Source organism: Paracoccidioides brasiliensis (assembly GCF_000150735.1).
Source record: "Paracoccidioides brasiliensis Pb18 unplaced genomic scaffold supercont2.7, whole genome shotgun sequence".
Lineage (NCBI taxonomy): Eukaryota > Fungi > Ascomycota > Eurotiomycetes > Onygenales > Ajellomycetaceae > Paracoccidioides > Paracoccidioides brasiliensis.
Window position 1 is genome coordinate 718,823 of NW_011371364.1, and position 21,803 is coordinate 740,625.

At 44.0% G+C, this 21,803-nt stretch overlaps 6 protein-coding genes across 6 annotated transcripts; 5 read left to right on the forward strand and 1 right to left on the reverse strand.

Annotated features, from left to right (window-relative positions):
• Nucleotides 1–506: 506 nt before the first annotated feature.
• Nucleotides 507–2,786, forward strand: PADG_05918 (uncharacterized protein; the record flags this gene model as incomplete). The annotated part of the gene is made up of 5 exons (XM_010762957.1): nt 507–557; nt 790–2,212; nt 2,282–2,465; nt 2,540–2,582; nt 2,661–2,786. 5 exons carry the CDS (start codon nt 507–509, stop codon nt 2,784–2,786), a joined length of 1,827 nt encoding a protein of 608 aa, XP_010761259.1.
• A 1,123-nt stretch (nt 2,787–3,909) lies between these two features.
• PADG_05919 (uncharacterized protein) lies at nt 3,910–5,106 on the reverse strand (the record flags this gene model as incomplete). Its single annotated transcript, XM_010763175.1, has 1 exon — nt 3,910–5,106. The coding sequence occupies one exon, from the start codon at nt 5,104–5,106 to the stop codon at nt 3,910–3,912; it is 1,197 nt and encodes a 398-aa protein (XP_010761477.1).
• Nucleotides 5,107–6,546: 1,440 nt separating this feature from the next.
• On the forward strand, nt 6,547–7,182 carry PADG_05921 (mitochondrial 54S ribosomal protein YmL20; the record flags this gene model as incomplete). Its single annotated transcript, XM_010763176.1, has 1 exon — nt 6,547–7,182. The coding sequence occupies one exon, from the start codon at nt 6,547–6,549 to the stop codon at nt 7,180–7,182; it is 636 nt and encodes a 211-aa protein (XP_010761478.1).
• A 701-nt stretch (nt 7,183–7,883) lies between these two features.
• PADG_05922 (metallodipeptidase) lies at nt 7,884–9,987 on the forward strand (the record flags this gene model as incomplete). The annotated part of the gene is made up of 5 exons (XM_010762958.1): nt 7,884–8,182; nt 8,300–8,331; nt 8,425–8,492; nt 8,583–9,700; nt 9,804–9,987. The coding sequence occupies 5 exons, from the start codon at nt 7,884–7,886 to the stop codon at nt 9,985–9,987; spliced, it is 1,701 nt and encodes a 566-aa protein (XP_010761260.1).
• A 677-nt stretch (nt 9,988–10,664) lies between these two features.
• On the forward strand, nt 10,665–14,932 carry PADG_05923 (DNA repair protein SMC6; the record flags this gene model as incomplete). The annotated part of the gene is made up of 12 exons (XM_010762959.1): nt 10,665–10,754; nt 10,861–11,324; nt 11,417–11,936; nt 12,016–12,243; nt 12,309–12,871; nt 12,945–13,041; nt 13,105–13,370; nt 13,431–14,087; nt 14,148–14,247; nt 14,316–14,617; nt 14,698–14,746; nt 14,831–14,932. 12 exons carry the CDS (start codon nt 10,665–10,667, stop codon nt 14,930–14,932), a joined length of 3,438 nt encoding a protein of 1,145 aa, XP_010761261.1.
• A 4,196-nt stretch (nt 14,933–19,128) lies between these two features.
• PADG_05924 (ATP-dependent RNA helicase DHH1) lies at nt 19,129–20,888 on the forward strand (the record flags this gene model as incomplete). Its single annotated transcript, XM_010762960.1, has 4 exons — nt 19,129–19,172; nt 19,237–19,309; nt 19,389–19,985; nt 20,055–20,888. 4 exons carry the CDS (start codon nt 19,129–19,131, stop codon nt 20,886–20,888), a joined length of 1,548 nt encoding a protein of 515 aa, XP_010761262.1.
• Nucleotides 20,889–21,803: the final 915 nt, after the last annotated feature.

Consider the following 21,803-nt stretch of genomic DNA (forward strand, 5'->3'; position numbering starts at 1 on the left):
TGTATCGTACTGTATTTTACAATGGTATTGGTATTGAAACGATACCGTATTACGAGTACACTGCAAAGTTGAGGGACAAAGTTGAAATTTGCGAGTTGCAAGCAGCGGGAGAAAGAAGAAAACTTTGATCTGATTTTGAAAAATATATTGATATACACCATTTGATTATTTTTTAAGGAACTCAACTAGTTCTTAAAGGACATAATTTGGTGGTTTATTGAGTATTGCCCATAAAATATACCACGGATAGCCACCTGCAGCAAAAGTCTCCCACCTTTTTGCCCCTCGCCGCAACATTCCTTACTTTCTCTGCTGTGTCTATTCTCCTCCTACTCTTATCGCTCATATAACAACAAACAGCACAACTTAACTCGGGAATTGTGTACGGTGCCTTGCGATAATGCTCTTCATCTGCTATTGAACCATCTCTTGAGCTGAAGGTTATTTCGTTCTTCGGACGTCTTTTTCATCGTCTGTCTCACTTTCAGGAGACAGGGATAGCTGGGATGTTTAAGCAACTGGAAGTGGGAGGATCTGTCCCTCCAGAGACTGACCATGTATGTTTGATAAAATTAAGTGAAAATGCATTTCCAATGGGTTGGATGTGTCTATCCCTTTATTGTTTTATAGGCTTTCAACATGAGCTCCGAACTATTCTGCGTTTCTCTTCAGATACTCACTTGGTTGAAAAAAGAAAATGTCACACGGACTAGATAAAGAATTCATCCTCTGCTCTTAGTAGTATCCTCTCAAAATATTCTTTCCAAATGCTAACATTACAGAATCTAGGCTGTGAGCGTCTCTCTCCCGACATGGAGAGCAAATGTGGGCTACGAGAAAGGAGAGAAATGGGTTGTCGAGGCCATGACTAGTGGCTATCCACGATTTTTCATCCACAAGAGCATCCAGGCACTCGTAGAGGAAGTAGTGCGCCGCTTTGGCACTCCTGGAGAGGAGTTTGCAACATTGTTTCCTTCTCGGAGAACTGCAGACCGCTGCTATCAGTTTATGATTTCACGATTACCTGCTGAGGAGGCGCCAAAGGTCCGTGTTGTTGGTCTCCTGCATCGACGGCCTCAACCAGCAGAGGTTAGCAATGACGTTTTGCATCCAAGTATTTCATCGTCGCTCTTTTGCGTTTTGTACCCGGCTGCACATAGTGGAGTTGCGAAACAGGTGTGGCAGCACACTGGCGACGGCATCTCCAGCCGGCGGAGTGAATTTTGTCTAAAGGCCGTAGAAGATGGGTATTTAATTGAAGAGAGTCAACTCCAGCAACGGAGCGCACACACAGACCAGTGGCCTCACAAGGGACCTAGGCGGTATCAACGGAACGGTTCTCAAGGGAACATTTACAAAGACTCAACACCTCAGCAGCCACAAACGCCAAAATCCAAAATTCCCTCGTCAAAGGAGTTTGACGAGTTTATCGAAGAGCGCTTTGGACGCAACTTGAGCACGGCACATGCCAATAACGCTAAGCTGGCGGTTCGTAGGCGGATTGCTGGCTCCCTGACATGTAATGGCGAACTTAGTGAAGCCCTTCAGGCCGCTTCATCTGATGGGCGAATAGCAGGTTTAACGGAGGAACATGTGTACCTGTTCCCTTCGGGTATGAGTTCTATTTTCAACACTCATCGCATGTTGATGGCGGCCCGGGGACCAATGAAGAGTATTTGTTTTGGCTTCCCTTATGTCGACACGCTAAAGGTCCTGCAAAAATGGGGTCCTGGTGTTCAATTTTATGGCCATGCATCCTCAGAAGAGCTAGAAGATCTTGAGAAACTGTTGGAAGCTGGAGAGCGGTTCCTAGCTCTCTTTACGGAGTTCCCCGGGAATCCACTCTTAAAAGCTCCGGATCTCGAGCGCATTCGGAATCTGGCAAACAAATACAACTTTGCGGTGGTTGTGGATGAGTCTGTGGGTAACTTCATTAACGTTAACGTTCTTCCATATGCAGATGTGGTCGTGAGCAGCTTGACCAAGGTATTCAGCGGAGACAGCAATGTTATGGGTGGTAGTGCCGTGTTTAATCCTCACGGGCAATATTACCGGAAACTGAAGACTGTGCTTGACGTGGAGTACGAGGATAACTACTGGGGCGAGGATGCCATATTCCTAGAGCGGAACAGTCGGGATTTCGTTTCGCGAATTGAGCGTATCAATGCAGTCACGGAGGAAATAACTGCACAATTAAAAACATCTCCTTTGAGTGAGTATTTGTGGAAACAATAATATGAATTTTTCACCTCCAGTTGTTAATTGTATCAAACCACTCTAGTCAAAGACATTTATTACCCAAAATACAACACAACACGACCCTTTTACGAGAAATGCAAGAACCCCAATGGAGGATATGGAGGCTTATTTTCCATAACTTTCCACTCGAATGAAGAGGCGGTTGCCTTCTACGACGCCTTCGAAGTCATGAAGGGCCCCAGCTTGGGAACGAACTTCACCCTCAGGTATTCCCTCCCACAACTACAGTAGACAAACATATATGACCATATATATTTGCTAATCAAAGAACTCCACAAAGTTCGCCCTATGTGATCCTAGCCCATTACGGCGAACTAGATTGGGTGAGTACTTCGCATCCCTATCCCACAAAATGTTGCCACTCCATTTAAAGTCACTAACATAGTTTCTTTACCCTCCAGGCCAACTCCCTGGGCGTCCCAACAGACCTAGTAAGAACGAGTGTCGGACTCGAAGACCCCGAAGATCTCAGGGGAAGAGTTCAGCGTGCCCTCGAAGCGGCAGCGAAGGTATCAAAGAAACTATAAATTGATGTGTAAATGTTTTTCTTTCGTTGTGTATTTTTTTGTTGTTAAATTGTAATGGATGATATCGGGAGACCCGAGGGCGATCTATATCCTTGGTCCTTACGCAGTGGCTAGAGCCTTATCGGATGAGGCGGTTTTCTCTCTCGCCGACCTTTCGAATCCTACTCGAGGTGGTATCGGATCAGATTACAGTTGGCCCATCCTCATGCTTTCGGCTTTTTAAGTAGCACTGGGGGTTATTATGGACAAGGTGGGAGGCATGCTCACATCATCAATCAACTTGGAAGTAATGAAATCATGAACCTATGGGCGACTACGATAGCTTTGGAATTTTTCTTCTTTTATGGGAAAAGGCTAGCTTGGTTCCAGAGATATTGACCAGTCAAGTGGTTAAATAAAACAATAAAAAGGAAACCCAGTGCCCGAACAAAGACGTCTATGAAAATAATACTTGACTCCGTAAATAGGGGAAATATAATTTCAACAATTATCAGACACATATACTCTGTCATTCAACCCAAATCTCTTTTATCAAGAAATTGGACTTGGACTTTCTGAAATGGAGACGTAAACGGATGAAGTCGAAAGGACAAGTGAATAATAAAATAAAGATCCTTAAACTCAAACAGACACTGTTCGATTTAGCCAGTCAGCTTGAACAGATTCCAAATTTGTGGGAATTCATGATACGAGGCTGCGAATATTTGACTAGTGTTGCTCTTGGGAATTAGAAAATGGAAACACAACATATTGAGCAAAAGGGGGTCAAGAGGAATAAAAAGCAAATGGCGAAGCTAAGAGGAAAACGCGTATCTCAAATCAAAGAGAGTGAAGGAAGTATTTGGAATTAGGAAGGGAATAGGCCAAATAAATATTAAGAAAAAGCAACGAGCACCTTTGAAAAAATAATCCCCCAAAAATCACGTAGAGGATGTAGAAGAAAAAGGTACAATTTCCCGAAAGTGATACCTTGAAAGGAACTCCGATCTACCTCCATTGGCTGAAGTCGACGTGTTAAACAAGAAATTCATTGCGGAACAAAAGGAAAGTAGAAAATAAAGAAATACACATAAAATTAAAAATTATACACAAGAGTCCTGGCCGGACGGCTTCAGATTTGAGCCTATTTGAAGGGGCGCTCGAATGTGCCATCATCATTTCCAACAGCGCTCATTGGCTGACTGCGAACTCCACCGATATCGCCGGAACCAGTCCGTCGGAGGGCTTGTCGCATGGTTTCGACATTCAATTCCCCACCAAAGGTGCCAGGAGGGGGGCTATGGGCACAAAGGCGAGGGCTTCCAGGCAACCGGCCTCCTTGGTTGGGAGAAGTGTCCAGCTCTTTTGTAGATGGTGACGCACTTGTTGATGGTGACGCACTGAAACCATGGGACGAGACTGGGGACCGTACTGGGGATGGCGAGCGGTTCTGAGCCGCTGCGAAGGACGCGGGGTTAGTTGAAAAGCCTGCCATGTACATAGAATCTCTGTTTGACGCATGGTCCGTTTCGAGTTGTTCGCCATGGACGACGTCGGCAAAAGATACGAAACTCAGGCGTCGTATGTCGGCTGAGTCTAAATTGCCGTAGTTTGAGACGTGATCTTCTACATCTGGAGGTGGATGGGATGGTAGGTTGAGATCTTCATGCCATGAAGATGATATTGAGTGGTCAGGTTGACCGCCCGTAACGCTAAGGGCGGCAGGCTGATGGAAGTTGTGGGTGACGATTTCGACGGAGTCTGGATCGAGGCGCTCGTCAGTTAGAGCGGCGGATGAGGCACCAAGGATGGGAGGGATGTGGTTTTCTGTCATGATGTGCGAGGGGATGGATGGGGAGGCTTGGGCGGGGGCGAAATCTTCCTGTACACTCCGTTCGAAGATCTGGGAGGAGGCCGGCGAGTGCATGCGGGGAGAAGCGGAGCGGAATGCGCGATTGGGTGATGGACATATGTAAGGGTTTCTGGAGCGGTGTGGAGATGCAGATGGTCTGTTGGAAGGGAGCGCGCTTAGAGGAGAAGTTGGTCTCATGGTGGTTATTGGATTTGGGACGTTGGATGGGCCATGCGCTTCGGATTTATCTGAAGTTGCATTGGATTCGAGATTCTTTGGTTTGAGCCTCCATTCCATTTCCTTTTTGTTCGTCGTCGTGTCAGCAGCTGGGCCTTGGGCTTCTCTCGGAAGGAGGTTCCGAATGGGTTGTTGATCTGGGCTCGATAGAAAGGATGACAACGATACAGACGTCTCTTCTTTAACGGCGGAAGAGGGTGATTTGAAGGAATCTGACAAGGTCCGGTCGGTTGGGGCATTTACATCAGCCATGGCAGCCTATATAGAAGATGGAACTTTGGAGGGAATGGGATGGCGATTGATTCAAGAAGTACGAGGGGGGTTTATGGCTCCGGATAGGAGAAGGCCTAAGAGCTGCGCAGAGGGTGATAAGGGGGCAAATAATGTCTCTGGTCGGGAGAGTAATAGTGAAGATATTGAATATGACGAATATAATTCCCAACAAACACGTTGTTGGCCAACTTCCAGCAGTTAGGTAGAGAAGGTTCGAGAGTAGAGGAGGTATGCCGAAAATGTAGAGGCAGTTAATAGATGACAGTGACTTTGGTTCAAGGCAGATGCTGGTGAAGAAGGGTATATATTTGTGTGTATGTAGCAGTAGGTAGTTGCAAGGACTCCGCAGGCTGAACCGGAGGAAGAAATGGACGTTGGCCTGGAAAAATGCGCTTGGGTAATATTTGGTTGGTGACACAACAAGATAAATCGAGTGAAACTTGTAACTTGTAACTAACTAACTAACTAGTCAGTCGAACTCAACCGGCACGGCATGGCATGGCATGGCATGGCATGGCATTGGAAGACCACATCTATGAAGCCAAACGATTGAGATGGGAGGGGGTTGTTGTGATAGCCTCAAGGTGAAGGGGCCACTGTTAAGAGAAATTATCAAGCGGGAGAGACGAGAAGGAGGAATAAGAGCTAATGTTGGAAGATGTTGAAGGGTTGAATGAGGATGTTTTTAGACGTTAGATGAAGATGAAAGATAAAGGGAAGATGAAGCTTGTTGAGAGCTGGTGAAGATCAAGTTTGGATGAGCGGGTATTGTTAGGGTAACGGCTGATTAGCTTGTAATTAACTCTGTTGTGTGATGGCCCTTTGAAATTCGTTCTTAGACAGATGACGCCATGTTATTTTCTCTGTCCTGCTATTTGATGCAATATCTTCTTGCGAAACTTAAGCATTCGCCAGAGATCTAGAACTCTCACAGATATATCCAAAAGCATAAATAAATATGCTATCCTCAAATAAATGGATGTTGTATGTTATTATCGCTGTTCTCATATTACGACCGGACTAACTATTCCTCCGAGTCGATACACGTGACTCTTTGCCGATAACAGTCTAGCGTTGGTCTCCTTTTTGTGGCTCTTTGGTTGAATGAAGTATTAGAACTTAAACATCCTCGTTTTTACAATTTTTACATGCTCCTCTATGGGTTGTCTCCCGCGCCTCTGCCCCTTACACTCGTTTAATTCCCTCTGGCGGCATTCAATTCCCCTTCAGAGGCGGATCCTGCCATGTCCTGCTGCTGCTGATTGTTCTCTCGAGGATTTCCTGTCCCGCGAGGACTCTTCAACTGAAAGCCAATCCCGTTGATCTCACTCGCATCCTTCCAGCATAATTCATAATATCTCTCCTCTACCTTTTTTATCCTACCAACAGACGCCTATGCGCCTAGGCATATATCGCATTATGGCTTGCCCAATCATATCTTCGCGGCGCCATACCCTGATGCTGCCATTCCTGCTTCCATCATGGACAGAAGCCTCCACCACAACCCTCGTATGCCAGAGATACCAATCAACATTCCGTCGACTCAAACAACGTCTACGGGTGAAGCCTGACGCTTCATTCAGCCCGCCTCCTCCTAATTCCCCAGACCACATCATCTACAACCCCCCTTCTAGCGCCCCCTCCGTCTACCACACTCCAACCAAATTCCTCCCCTCCGACGACGTCCGACGAAAACTGCGCGCCTTGTCACCTTTCGTAGACAAGCAACACCATCAGCAGCGTCAGCTAGACCCACAACAACTCCCCCTTGTCCTGCGCCGTGCAAACCAGGCCAAACACATCCTGAACCACGAGGAGATCGCAGAGATGCGCCAGCTGCGACTGGAGGACCCGATGAAATGGAGTAGGTACCAACTGGCCAAGCGATTCGGATGCAGTACCCATTTCGTCATGCAGGTGTGCAATGCGGGTCCGCAGAAGAAGGCCATCCAGCAACAAGTTTTGGAAGCTATCAAGTCCCGGTGGGGGAAGAAGCGGACCATTGCCAGGGAGGACAGACAACTGCGGAAAGAGTTGTGGGCGAGGGATCAATGATAAAGATACATTTTGTCTGGTGAATTTCCCCCAATTGACCTCCTTTATTCATTTATTACTGGGGGAGGGATGGCATGTGTATCACACCCTCTGTAGGACATAAGATGAGATGATATAGAACCCGGCGGAGGCGGAGGAATATCCCCGGTTTCCGGCCGTCGCTGCTCTCCGGCCCCAATCCCAGCATCTTTCTGGGGCAGCAGTTAAGGGCGATGACGATGAGGAGTATATGATATGGCATCATTATTGTAAACATACTTACTGTAGTATTTTTTTTTTTTTTTTCGTTTTTAAATTTTCCTCTGTGTTGGAGGTAGATTTCCCGTGTTTTCCCCTATGGCCTGTAGAGTAACTATTTATATCAAACACCAGAATTTCAAAATCCACATATAGAAACACTTTTAAATAGAAAAATTTACATTTCGGTTAGTCCATAACGAGCATTAAAACAAGCATTAACTAAATAATAGTAATTATCCATAGTAGTAGGATGCAACGTCATCCCCGGTTTTCCATTTACTGCTGTCCTTTGTTGTTGACCTAGTCTCCAAAGCCGTGCCCGCATCTACCCAGCATTTTTATCTGAGAGTTTTCCTTGCAAAGACCTACTGCTTAGGTACCCCTCATACATTTCACTGCCAGAGGTACTTCTCGGTTCTTCCCCCCCCCCCCCCCCCCCCCCCCCACCCAGCAGACAACAAATGCCCTTGCCCATCAGTCGCATCGCAGCATCGCTTCCCCCGCCCATAAGACTCCGTCGTGCAGCAGTCCAGTTCCAGTCCAGTTTCCCCGCGTCAAACCTCTCAAGAAGATATTTCTCCCGTTCCTCTTTATACCCCTCACCATACCCCTCTTCATCTTTCTACCCCCTCTCCCTTCCTAGAACCATCCGACCTCCTTCACCATCTACTTCGACCGTGATTAGAATCCACAGAAGATCCTTTTACGCAAACATCGACGATCCCAAGATGGCCCCTCAGTTAGAACCGTTTTTCAAGGAGTAAGTGAAAGTCTTGTAGCAGGAAGATAGCTGATATATAATCGTATTGTCATTACTGTGTCCTATTGAGTCTGTTGACATGCTGAATTTTTTTTTTTTTTTTTAAACCTTGCGCAGGGTTGATATCCTCCAGGACGCTTTCCTTGATCGTATGTCGAGTTTTGAGTCCCCTCACTACACCTTGCTTGCTATGCCTAGATAATTTCCTCGACACTTTCTAATTGCCTCGTTTATATCCGTAGGCCTGCGAAAAGCTGTTGCTATCCCATCAGTCTCCGCCCAGGATGACAACAGGAAAGATGTTGTCAAAGTGAGTAGCATCTCTTACGCTGAATGCGTCCAACCTTGTCAATTGTCAAGCAGGATTGTGCGTTTTCAACTCTAACTATAGACCCATAAGATGGGAGAGTTCCTTGCCGAAGAACTCAGGCGTCTGGGAGCTGAAGTCGAACTACGACCGCTTGGAAAGGAGCATGGAAGGGAGCATTTGGATCTGCCTCCTGTGGTCCTTGCTCGCTACGGCAATGACAAGAACAAGCGCACTATCCTCGTCTACGGACACTACGATGTCCAGCCCGCCCTTCTTGAGGATGGCTGGAACACGGAACCCTTCAAGCTGACAGTTGACGACAAGGGGAGAATGTTCGGTCGCGGCAGCACGGATGACAAGGGTCCCATCATGGGCTGGCTAAACGTCATCGAGGCCCATAAAAAGGCTGGCGTTGAATTCCCCGTCAACTTGCTCTGCTGCTTTGAGGGCATGGAAGAGTACGGTTCGCTGGGACTGGAAGAGTTCGTCAAGGCGGAGAGCAAGAAATATTTCAAAGATGCGGATGCAGTTTGCATTTCAGATAACTACTGGCTGGGCACTGAGAAACCGTGTCTCACCTACGGTCTGCGGGGATGCAATTATTACTCTCTCACCGTCTCTGGGCCGGCACAGGATCTGCACAGTGGCGTCTTTGGCGGATCGGTCCACGAACCTATGACCGATCTTGTCAATCTCCTCTCCAAACTGGTGGATGTGCAGGGCAACATCCTCATCCCCGGCATAAATGAACTGGTTGCTCCACTCACTGAGGATGAAAAGGGTTTGTATAAGGACATCGCCTTCTCAATGGAAAATCTCTATGAATCGCTCGGAAGCACCACGTCGATCTTTTCAGAAAAAGAGCCAACCCTGATGAGACGGTGGAGGTACCCATCCCTGTCCATCCACGGCATCGAGGGCGCGTATTCAGCACCCGGTGCAAAAACCGTTATTCCCGCTAAAGTCATTGGGAAGTTCTCCATCCGCACCGTCCCCAACATGGAGAGCGAGGATGTGAATAAACTGGTGTTCGACTATGTCAAGGCTGAGTTTGCGAAGTTGAACAGTAAGAATACGGTCGACTGCACGCTGCAGCATGATGGGAAGTGGTGGGTTGCTAGTCCCAAGCACTGGAATTTCCAGGCGGCCAGTAGAGCTGTTAAGCAAGTGTTTGGTGTTGAGCCAGATTTTACCAGGGAGGGTGGAAGGTATGCAATGTTTACTCCAGAATATATATCCAACTCTTTCAAAACATGTATGAGCGCAGAAAAGTTGAAAAGTCTCTCTAACGTTTCGAAATAACAAAAACAGTATTCCCATCACTTTGACCTTCGAGGAGGCTACGGGAAAAAATGTTCTCCTGTTGCCCATGGGCAGCTCGACGGATATGGCTCATTCCACCAACGAGAAACTTGACAAACGCAATTACATCGAGGGCACTAAGCTGATGGGCGCGTATCTACACTACGTTGCTGAGGAGCCTATTAAGGAGTAGATGAATACCTATAATGTTGCAGGAAAATAGTACTTTGTTTTTGGTACAACTGGGACTCGGCTTGTTATGTGTATGTGTACTTTCAGACCTCCTCCCTTGTTTATTGTTGGCTTATGTGATGGATGGGTATATGGGGTTATACACCGAGACAGCTAATATGGGATGGGATGAGATGAGATGATGTGAATGTTATTCCACCTCTCGTTGCTGGGAGAGTGAAGTTCAAAGATGCATGCCAGTAGCTTCCACCGTTCCCAGCTAGATATCCAACTAATATCCAGAATGATATTCATATGATATTTATCCACAGCTGTCAGTGAAATAAAACTTGCCTCAGCTCCTTTATTTCCCTTAACCAGCTTCCCACTCGTATCTGTTGTATGTTCAGTGACCGCACTATAGACCCTGCATATTTAACCTGTCAAAGTCTCTGAAAATGGTAAGATGCCAGTTTGCGTCACGTGATCCTAAAATGCACTGCCGCTAATTTCACACGCGACGCGACCCGATTCAGGCAAAATTGAACAAGATCAAAGATATCAAGAAAGACATCCTCCTCTGTGCTCTGACGTCAGCTCGGATAGCTCCCTAGCGAAGCGGCTTGGGGATACCTCCAGCAGCGTACTCTTCCTTCATGAGCCCTCCAAGTTTCATCTGCTTCTGAGATAAACAGTTCCATGGCTCCTATCAAGAGGACGCGAGTGGATCTCCATCCGCCAAACCAACCCCCCTCGTCCAGTGCTCCTCTGGGCTCGCAGCTTGGCCCGGTAAGAAAACATATAAGTCCCCTTCAGCATCGCACTTTTTTTCAAAAAAAAAAAAAAAAAAAAAAAAAAAAAAAAAAACAGACGCTTATGAACTGTCAATTTACAGAGAAAAAAAGCACGCACCTCAGAAGTGCTAACCGTCCATGAAGACAGCGATGACGACTCCACCGATTCCTCTTCGCCAAACCGCACTGACTCCGAACGAGATGAAGACCAGGAGTCGAAACAGGATCTTGACCTGGACCGCGTTGACGATGGCAATCTGGATCTATACATCTGTGACGAAGAGGCCATCGAGCAACGCGCCAGCCAATACGTCAGGGAACAATTTTCCAGAGATATGGAAAATGTCCCCGCTGAGCATGGCATTATTGAACGGGTGGAATGCTACAATTTCATGTGCCACGAGCACTTTTCAGTTGACCTGGGTCCGCTGATTAATTTCATCGTGGGCAAGAATGGGAGTGGGAAGAGTGCTATTCTCACGGCTATTACGCTTTGCTTGGGTGGGAAGGCGTCTGTCACGAACCGGGGACAGAGTTTGAAGAGCTTTATTAAAGAGGGGAAGGAGTATGTTCTTATGTCTTTGCGTTTTCTTTCTGTTGATCATGATTATAAGTATGATATCGTTTGTGCGTATAACTAAATCACCGTTTTTGTAGCTCAGCGACTATTGTGGTTCGGATTAAGAACAAGGGTGACAGTGCATATAACCCCAACGAATTCGGAGACTCGATCATAGTCGAACGTCATTTTTCGCGAACTGGAGCGAGCGGTTTCAAAATCAAAAGTTCGAATGGTAGAGTGGTGTCAACGAAGAAATCCGAACTCGACTCAATCACAGACTACTACGCCCTACAGATCGATAATCCCATGAATGTCCTTTCTCAAGACATGGCACGACAGTTTCTGAGCAACTCCAGTCCATCAGAAAAGTACAAATTTTTCCTCAAGGGAGTTCAACTTGAGCAGCTCGATCAGGACTATCGCCTTCTTGAAGAGTCGATTGACCAGACCGAAGCGAAGTTGTCGATTCATCTTGACCAGATCAAGGAGCTAGAAGTTGCTAGGAATCAAACTAGAGCGAAACTTGCACTCTCAGATAAGAATGAGACTATACGTGCCAGGGTCAGGAACTTACGAGCTCAGATGGCGTGGGTGCAAGTTGAGGAACAGGAAAAGGTTAGAACGATCAGAATGAAAATTATCTATAATAACATTTTAAGTTGCTTCGTACTAAAGTATGTGGAATTTGAAATAGCAACGGCATTCATGTGATGCCCAAATAGAGCAAGCAACTCGAAAGATCGCAAATTTGGAAGCGGAGGTTGCGGAAGCCGACGAAGTCTTCCAAGAAGCGGATCGTGAGCATAACGCTATACTTGAAGCTGTTAGAGAAGCAAAATCTGAACTAAAAGCTCAAGAGGACCGTGGGAAGGCTGCAGATGAGAGGCTTGATGAGACCGTAAAAGAACGCCATGAGCTCCAGGTAAGTCATGTTCTATATCAATAATAGTCCTTCGATGAATAATTAATTTATCATATTTTCTTCAGGCACAACAACGCACGATTCGTGAGTGTTTGAAGGCTGCTGAGTCAACCATTAAAGACACACAAAGTAAAATAGATGAAGAAAAGCAGCGACTTGAGGATTTGGATGGTGGAAGTCACGCTAGGAGGATTGCGGAACTTGAGCAGAAGAAGGCAGAAGCTGAAGAAGCCCGTGATCGACACCATGCTCATGCGCGAGACTTGGATCGCCTGCAAGATGAACTCACCAGAGCGGAGCAAGATCTACAAGGAAAACGTGAACCTCTTAACAAGCAGAGGTCAGATGTAGAGCAAGCTGAAGGTCGGCTCCGTAGCTTCACGCGAGACAGAGGTCAGCAGCAGGGCGGTTTCCATGAAAAGATGCCCTTACTGCTGAGAGCGATTGAACAAGAACAGTACAAGTTTTCAAGAAAACCCGTTGGACCCTTGGGGAATCATATAAGGCTTCTGAAACCGAAATGGTCGGGAGTCCTTGAAAGTTCATTGGGGGGAACTTTGAGCGGGTTTGTAGTGACTAGCAAGACTGATTCTAACATTCTATCGAACATCATGAAGCGCGTGGGTTGGTAAGTACTGAGGCAGCCTTTTTCTAGCAATCGTATTTACTCTGATGGCGGTATTAATTTTCAATTTCATCAGTGAATGCCCCATCTTTATTGGAAATGATACGGGGCACATGGACACGTCCCCTAATGAGCCTGATTTTCGTTTTGATACTATTTTACGGATTTTGGAGGTAGGAAACCATCATCCATAAAGTTTTCCCATTCCACTGGGGCATTACTAAAGTTTACGTTAGATCGACTGCGACTTGGTTCGGCGGCAGTTGGTTATAAACCATGGCATTGAACAAGTTCTCCTCATTGAGAACTTAGAAGAGGCTTCGACAGTACTCTTTGATGGCGAAAAGCCGAGAAATGTAAAGCGTTGTTTTTGTATCGACCAAAGAGATCGACGAAGGGGGATCCATTTGTCATACAGCTGGACAGGGGAGCCCACTCAGTCTCCAGTCCAAGCATATGCAGGTCGACCTCGAATGAAGACTGATATAGAGTCTCAGATCAAGTACGTTCTCTTTCACACCATAACCTAGACTCCCTGTTTACTCACCCATTTTTTGTACAGGCTGCAGCAGGAAGCCGTGAATATGCTGAAGCAGGACCTCAAGGAACTTGAAACTCAACAACGACTTGCTCAGACCCAAGTTGAAAAATGCAAACAAGCACTCGTCAGACAGAAAAGGCACGAGCAGCAGTTACGCCTTGAGTCTCAAAAAGCGGACGACCTGGTTGAGGAACTGCAAGAAGCAATTGACAGTGATAGCATCGAGGATGGCCGGCTAGATGCCCTTAAGAGCTCACTCGAAGACGCTGAAGCAGAGAAACGCATTAGCGAGAGCTCGTATGAGGAGAGTGTCAACGCAATGGACGCCTTGATCAAGAAGTTCAATGATAAAAAGAAAGAATGTGCGCTGATCAATCAGGACATTGATAAGTATAAGACGAAGCTCCAGGAGCGCGTGGAAGAAGAATTGAGCCTTGCGGAAAAGCGCAGGAAGGCACTCAGTGATAAAAACATTGCTATTGATGGTCTTGACCTTGCGAAGCAGGATAAGATACGGCTAGAAACGAAGCGGAAGGAACTTAGTGATATTATTATTGATTGGAGTGCTAAAGCAGCCACGATTTCCCCGCGTGTGACTGTTCCTGAAGGGGAGACGGCGAATAGCCTTGATAAGAAGCTTGTGAGGTTGAAGAAGGATCTTGAACGATTCGATAACACGTACGTTTTCTTCTCTCATTTACAACATATTTTCTTCCAGCGTCCACTAACATCGTCTAGTTTGGGAAACCGAGAAGAGATTGCAACCGAGGCTGCTGAAGCAGAGGCAAATTACGAGAGCGCAAGGCAGCAGGTTGGCGAGCTTAAAGAACTCACCCGGGTAAAGATTTTCTTCTCTTCACTACAAACCGTCCTTTTCCTGACGTATTCACTGATAGTTTCATATAGAGGTTCAATAGCACATTGAGGCACCGACGAAAACGCTGGGAAAACTTCCGATCTCTCATCACGGCCCGAGCTAAACTCCAATTTACATATTTGCTGAGCGAGAGAAGTTTCCGTGGGCAAATCCTCTCTGATCACACCCAAAAGTTACTTGATATCCACGTCGAGCCAGACATTACCAAGGAAAGTGCCAAGGGAAGAGGTGCCAGGACGCTCTCTGGTGGCGAGAAATCGTTCTCGCAGATATGCCTCTTGCTGTCTCTGTGGGAAGCTATGGGTTCACCGATCCGCTGCTTGGATGAGTTGTAAGTTTGCATGATGGCATCCTCCCTAGTTGTAGGGTATTGTTAATTAATCTTTGCGTGTTTCTTCTTCACCGTCTTAGTGATGTTTACATGGATCATATCAACCGTAAGATGAGTATTGATATGCTGGTAAGTTGCTGGATTTGTTTTGACCGTACATGTACATGTACATGTACACTAAAACAGTACTGACATCTTTTATAAAAACAATAGATGATAGCGGCAAGGCGCTCTGTTGGGCGGCAGTTTATATTCATCACACCGGGTGCACGACATGATATCCGACCAGCGCCAGATGTCAGAGTCAAAGAGTAATCTTTTCCCCCTTTATATATATTTAACACATACCATACACATTCTGCCCACATCTTTAGTCTAGTGCTAACATACTTCTATCTAGACTTGCTGAACCCGAACGAGGGCAAACGGCGTTACCCTTTGGACGAAACTAATCTCTTGATCCCTCAATTTTTCTGAATATGCGATGATTTTGCTCTGATATCCCTTGTATTGAAGATGTATTTTGATAAGCGTCTTTTAAATTTATATATTTCTTCATCTTCTTATCTCTTTCTTATATTATTTTTATATTATTTATCCCATTCTTGCATGCAGGTGTTGATTTGTGAGATGGTCACCAGGGACCATTGAATGTACTTTTTAAATTTGTTCGATTAATGTATGGGTTGACTAGCTGTCTAGGCAGATATCTCCCATCATAATACTCTGTAAACTGCCTCAGGTACTGTATATACAGATCTGTATATATAGATTGACTGTTTCAGCTGAGGGTACAGATTTGTTGATTGTTGTATATCTGACTGTAGTTAACTTATGAATGTTTTATCCTAACTAACCTAGTTAACTAACTAGTTAGTTAACTAGTTAATGTAATTCCCAAGCTAGCGGAACACCTAAGCAAGCGGAACACCCAAATCAAAAATATCTTCTCATTTAACTCCTCATCCATCTCAATGCACAATTATGCCATCAATTTGCAATTAAAACACTTCAAATTCTCTTGAGAGAGAGGGGAGGCTTGAACTTGTGATAAATGCTTTAAAAAAGCAAGAAATCTCCTCAATCTGTAAAGCTGCACATGAATTTGATGTGTCATTATCTAGTCTAAGTTATCAACTCAATGGCCAGACTGCTTGCATGAATCTATGTGCAAATTCAATCAAATTAACCCAGGCTGAAGAGAATAGGCTAGTTGAATGAGTGCTGGATCAAGCTAAATGAGGATTTCCCCCACAGCCAGCATTTGTTGAGGATACAGCTAATTATCTTCTTACTAAATAAACTTCCATCACCTCCACCACCTTCCCCCCCCGCGTTGGCAAGAACTGGGTGTCAAATCTAGTAGCATATTGTCCTGAGCTTCAGACCTGTCACTCCAGATACTATAATCATGACCAGGCCAAATGTGAGGATATAAAGATTATTTAGACTTGGTTTAAAATCTTGGAGGATGCAATTGCTAAGTATGGAATTCTGTTAGAGAAGATATACAATGTTAATGAGACTGACTTTGCAATAGAACTCTGTGCTACTATTAAGGTTATTACTAGTAGTGAGTGCTATAGTCAGGCAAAGCTTCTACAGCCTGGAAATCAGAAATTAGTGACTGTAATTGAGTCAGTCAATTAATTCATCAGGATGGTGATGCGTACAAGCAATCGAATAGGTAGGATAAATCATGGTCTGATTCTCTTCTAATAAGATGGGCAAATGCCCTGCTATATATATACACACTATAATCACTCTATATGGTAGGAGCAATTGCATAGGATAGGAAATATAGGAAAGATTGGGGCCTCTGAGTGGATTAGGGAGGGGCGAATAGAGAGTGGATACTAATATAGTAAGGGGCGGAAGAATAGGGGCGGAACGCCACAATGGACTCTATTTTCATACATCATTCTCAAAGGTCAGAATCTGCAGGAAGACTGGTTTAAAGGCCTTTTAAATGGCTGAAGGCTTGATGTTAGTCCTAATAATTGAACTACTGATGAAATAGATCTTAAATAATTTACATAGATGTTTATTCTAAAAGTAAAGCCATGTTGAATTGACAATTCTATTTTTCTTATTCTAAATGAGCACAGCAGTTATCTTACTCTGGAATTTGATTAAATCTGCAAGGATAATATAATTATCTGTCTTTGCATTTCTTTTTATTTATTACATCTTTTGCAGTCTCTAGATATGAGTAATTTTTCAGTTTTAAAGTGAGTATATGGCAGTCTAATTTAACAGTGAATATGACTTGAAATTAATATTATTTTTAAAATTGATTTCTTAGATACTTATTCTGCAGTCTGTATAGAAGTTTTTAAAGATCAGATTATTCAGAATGACTTCAAAACTACTGAATAGTGTCATTTCAGTCTGACTATGTTATTCAGCAGCTGAATATTCAACTTATACTCTGACATCATTATCTAATATATCTAATATATATTTTTAAGAATACTTTCATTAAGATTTATTTTGTTTTATTTTATTATATTTTATTTTATTTTATTCTGTTTTGTTACTTGTTTTATTTATGTTGAAAAAGAGACTGAATTAAATTAAAACTATAAATATGTCTTTTATTAAAAGATTGTTAAATATTGTATTATTCTAGAATAAAACTTTATAAGTACATAAATTAATTACTATTTATTAGTTAAATTAGTAAAATAGTTAAATTCTAATTTTAACTAGATAGATGTCATAGTTACAACTGAGTATATCTTAAATAATAATAATAATAATAATAATAGCATATTTAGTATATCATTCTAAGTTTTTCAAATATCTGATAATCTCTAGCAGTTGCAGCAGCAAGTAAAAATGTTTTTAAACAGTTTATGAAAGATTAACCTCAGAGCTTAGTGAAAGATCTTGATTAAATTATCAAAGTTTATAAATATAGCATGATCAGTGCCACTATTATAAAGAAGTAATATCAGAATATATTTAATGTAAATGAGATAGAGAAGCAAAAGCAGAATAGATCTAGATATCAAATTCAACACACAGAAGATTTAATTAGAAATGAAGCTCAGAATCTTATTATTTCATCTACTGCATCTGTTGAATAGATAGTTATTTAATTTTATAAGTCTTAGTCATCTGAGTTTACATCATATCAATAAACTTCACAACACTGCAGCAATTGTGGCACTCTCAGTCATACAAAAATAAAATGTTCTCAACTTAGTATAATTTAATTTAATTTAATTGAGTGATGTGATGTTAAGATAATTTGATTTAAAATCTAATTAGTTGAAATATATTGATTTGATATTTCATTTATTTGAATATTTTACTTATTTGAAAATTATATTAATTAAAAGACAACTTGATTATATAATATAATTTCAAAATTTTAAATTTGTAAAAGTGAATATATTATCTATTTACATGAATAAACAAAAGAGTCAATTGCTTCCATCATAAGTCACAGTCATTACAGTTTATAATAAGTATATAAATACATAATTTCACTACTTATACTGCAGGATGAGAATGTTATTTCACTTGATTACATTTTCAAAGAGTATGACAGTGGACAGATTGACTAAACCCCCTAAACCCAATGGCTTCTAAAGTGTTCCTTTTAACTTGCTAGGACTTAATTACAGGTAGAGGCGAGAAAAGGTTCAAATCCCCATAGATAGATACAAAGGCAGTGCAAGGAGATTAGCCGTTGCCCCGGGCGACGTCCACCTCCGCACGTGATCGGGGGTATACAGATTGGCTCCTTATCCATGGTACCAAAGGTTGTTCCGGTGGGTTTTTCCGATGCCGGCCCATGGTGGAATGTTGGCAGCAAACCCCGTGACCCTCTGACCCCGTGACTTCCGTATTTGAACCTCAACTTCTCAAACTCGTTATTCTTTTGCCTCCGTCTCTGATCTTCTTCTCCAAACACTTCTTCATACTACTGAACTATACCATATCACTCCACCACTCCACACCTCCACACCTCCCCTCTCTCTTCGTGACTACTTCTTATTTTTGTGCTATCCCCTTCGCCTACTATATAAGCCATCTGGACACGAGCCACCCTTGCTCCATTAGAAGGCTCTGTCCTCCTCTCCACCAACTTCCGCCGTAATTCAACTACGATAATATCCCTACAGAGATAACGCCAAAATACTACACCATATAGACATCGTCCTTCTCCGTCTTAGTGATTTCTTTCTCTCACTTTCTAATTTTTTTTTTTTTTTTTTTTTTTTTTTTTAAAAAAAAAAATACCCTTCTTTGTTTCCGTACGAAGTCTTCACCGGCGAGGTTGCACCATTAAACAAACGCACACTCAATTAGACACACACCACCCGCCTCCTCGCCTGTCCTCCAACTATTCATCTCTCCACGCCACAGCACGGCTGTAGGCCTGGTTGCAAATTGGTACCTATCCTCTTCTGAGCTGGGTACACGCTTACCTTAACCCCCCGCAAAATAAATTCACCTTATCGTGCCACCTTTTTTGTTCTCGAGCCTGCTCACTCAACATGGCAGATGCGCTTGCTTCGCAGCTGAGTAGCGCGAAGCTAGGGTAGGAAACCCCTTTATAACATACATTAGAGATATATCACATCATTACTAACGCAAATTCACAGAGAAAATAACCACTCAGAGAAATGGAAAGAACATTTAAAAGCACCCCCAAAAGACACGCGAACTCAAACTGAGGTGAGATAGAACTCAAAAATTGGTTTGCTGCAATAATTGGGGCCCCAGAATTTAGACTTACAAAGGATGTGCCTGGTAGGATGTCACGGCAACCAAAGGGCTGGAGTTCGAGGACTTCTACATCAAACGGGAATTGATGATGGGGATATTTGAGGCTGGTTTCGAAAAACCCTCTCCCATCCAAGAGGAAACTATACCAGTTGCCCTCACTGGACGAGATATCCTCGCACGCGCCAAAAATGGGACAGGAAAGACTGCGGCGTTTGTGATACCGACGCTAGAACGAACCAACCCCAAAAACTCCAAAACGCAAGCCCTTATTCTCGTCCCCACTAGAGAACTCGCCCTCCAAACCTCCCAAGTCTGCAAAACTCTCGGTAAGCACCTTGGTATCAACGTTATGGTAACAACAGGAGGAACTGGCCTCCAGGATGATATTATACGGCTGAATGAAGCCGTCCATATCATTGTTGGCACACCCGGCAGAATTCTGGACCTCGCCAGCAAAGGAGTTGCAGACTTGTCAGAGTGTTCGACTTTCGTGATGGACGAGGCCGACAAGCTCCTATCGCCTGAATTCACTCCAGTCATTGAGCAGCTCCTCTCATTCCACCCCAAAGATCGCCAAATTATGCTTTTCAGTGCCACCTTCCCATTGATTGTCAAGTCGTTCAAGGTCATATTCTTTCCCGCCTAATTTTCCCAGGTTTCTTGCTACTACGTGATATCTAACTCTTTTCAACAGGACAAACATATGAGGAATCCTTATGAGATCAACCTCATGGATGAACTCACCCTTCGGGGTATTACCCAATATTATGCATTCGTCGAGGAGAAGCAAAAAGTCCACTGCTTGAATACTCTCTTCTCCAAACTCCAAATCAACCAATCCATCATTTTTTGCAACTCTACCAACCGTGTCGAACTACTTGCGAAGAAAATCACCGAACTCGGCTATTCATGCTTCTATTCTCATGCTAAAATGTTGCAACATAACCGAAACCGTGTGTTCCACGACTTCCGAAATGGTGTTTGCCGAAACCTGGTCTGCTCGGACCTGTTGACGCGTGGGATCGATATTCAAGCTGTGAATGTTGTCATCAACTTTGACTTCCCTAAGAATGCTGAAACGTACCTTCATCGTATCGGTCGTTCGGGTCGATTTGGACATCTAGGCCTGGCTATCAATCTTATCAATTGGGAAGACCGGTATAATCTCTATAAGATTGAGCAGGAGCTGGGTACGGAAATTCAGCCTATCCCTCAGTCCATCGACAAGAAACTATATGTTTATGATACACCCGACACAATTCCCAGGCCAATTACAAGTACACCAACCCAACCGCCAAAGCAGCAGCAGCAGCAACAGCAACAGCAAGCCTCTGCACCTGCACAATATCCCAACAACCCAGAAGGTCACAGTCGCAGGCAAGGTCATTCCCAATACCCCTCCCATAGAGGTCGTGGTTCCTATCGTGGAGGCCGTGGCCAAGGGCATAGAGGTGGCCATGCAGAAAATCATCGTCAAAATGGAACTGGACCGCGGCCAAATGCTGCCGCGTCCGCACCTGTGTCATAACCTACCTGCCTTAACGGGAGCACCAACGTCTTAGTGTCTAAGATTTGAGCTGAACCTACCCACCCAGTTCATTGCTATTAATTCACCTACCTTCCACGGCTACCAGCATTCAATGATACACCTCTATTCCACACCTCCGTAACCTCGGATTTCCACCTCACATTGACCGCGTTTTTCATCATCGTCTTCCTTGTCCTTGCATTATTTGCAAAGTTTTCACCGATCAGCGCTATGACCTTTTCTATAAAGTCTTGTTGCTTCTGTTGCTTGACACTATCAAGATTTCCGTTATGTGCATGATTTTATGGTGATGTTGCGGGATATGTATCATATTTCCCCCCTCTTATACCTCTTCTTCTTTCTCTTTGAATTTATTTATTTTTATTTTTATTTTTATTTTTTATTTTTTTTCGTCTTCGGTTCGACATATCTGGTGGGATTTTACCCAGGGTTGGATGCTCCCACGTTTACTCGGGAAACGCATCTGGAGAGGACCGCATATGGGTTCCCAGCGATATATTTCATTATCACGGACGATTTTGCGACGGCGATGTTGCGGGTGATGTCTTCGGCAAAATGAGCACAGGTTAAAGGGAGGCGTTTTGGTCTTTTTATTTATAGGATTGTGGTGTTAATCCTTCCTTTTCCGGCGGTTTTACAGCAACGACACCGTCCTTGTGGTTGGGGATTTTCAGTTCTGTTCGTTGGCGAGCAGCACAGCACCAACCACAGCGATTATTAACCGGCTATCGAAGAATTTCCCCCGCATACGGTTTCCCCCTCTTGTTCACTTCACGTTTTATACTTCTCCCCCTTCTTGCACCACTTTCCCTATTGCACTTCACCCCTACCCCCAGGACCAATTAGATATGTTTCAATCCTTACGATACCACTCAACCACCTTCGCTTTGATCT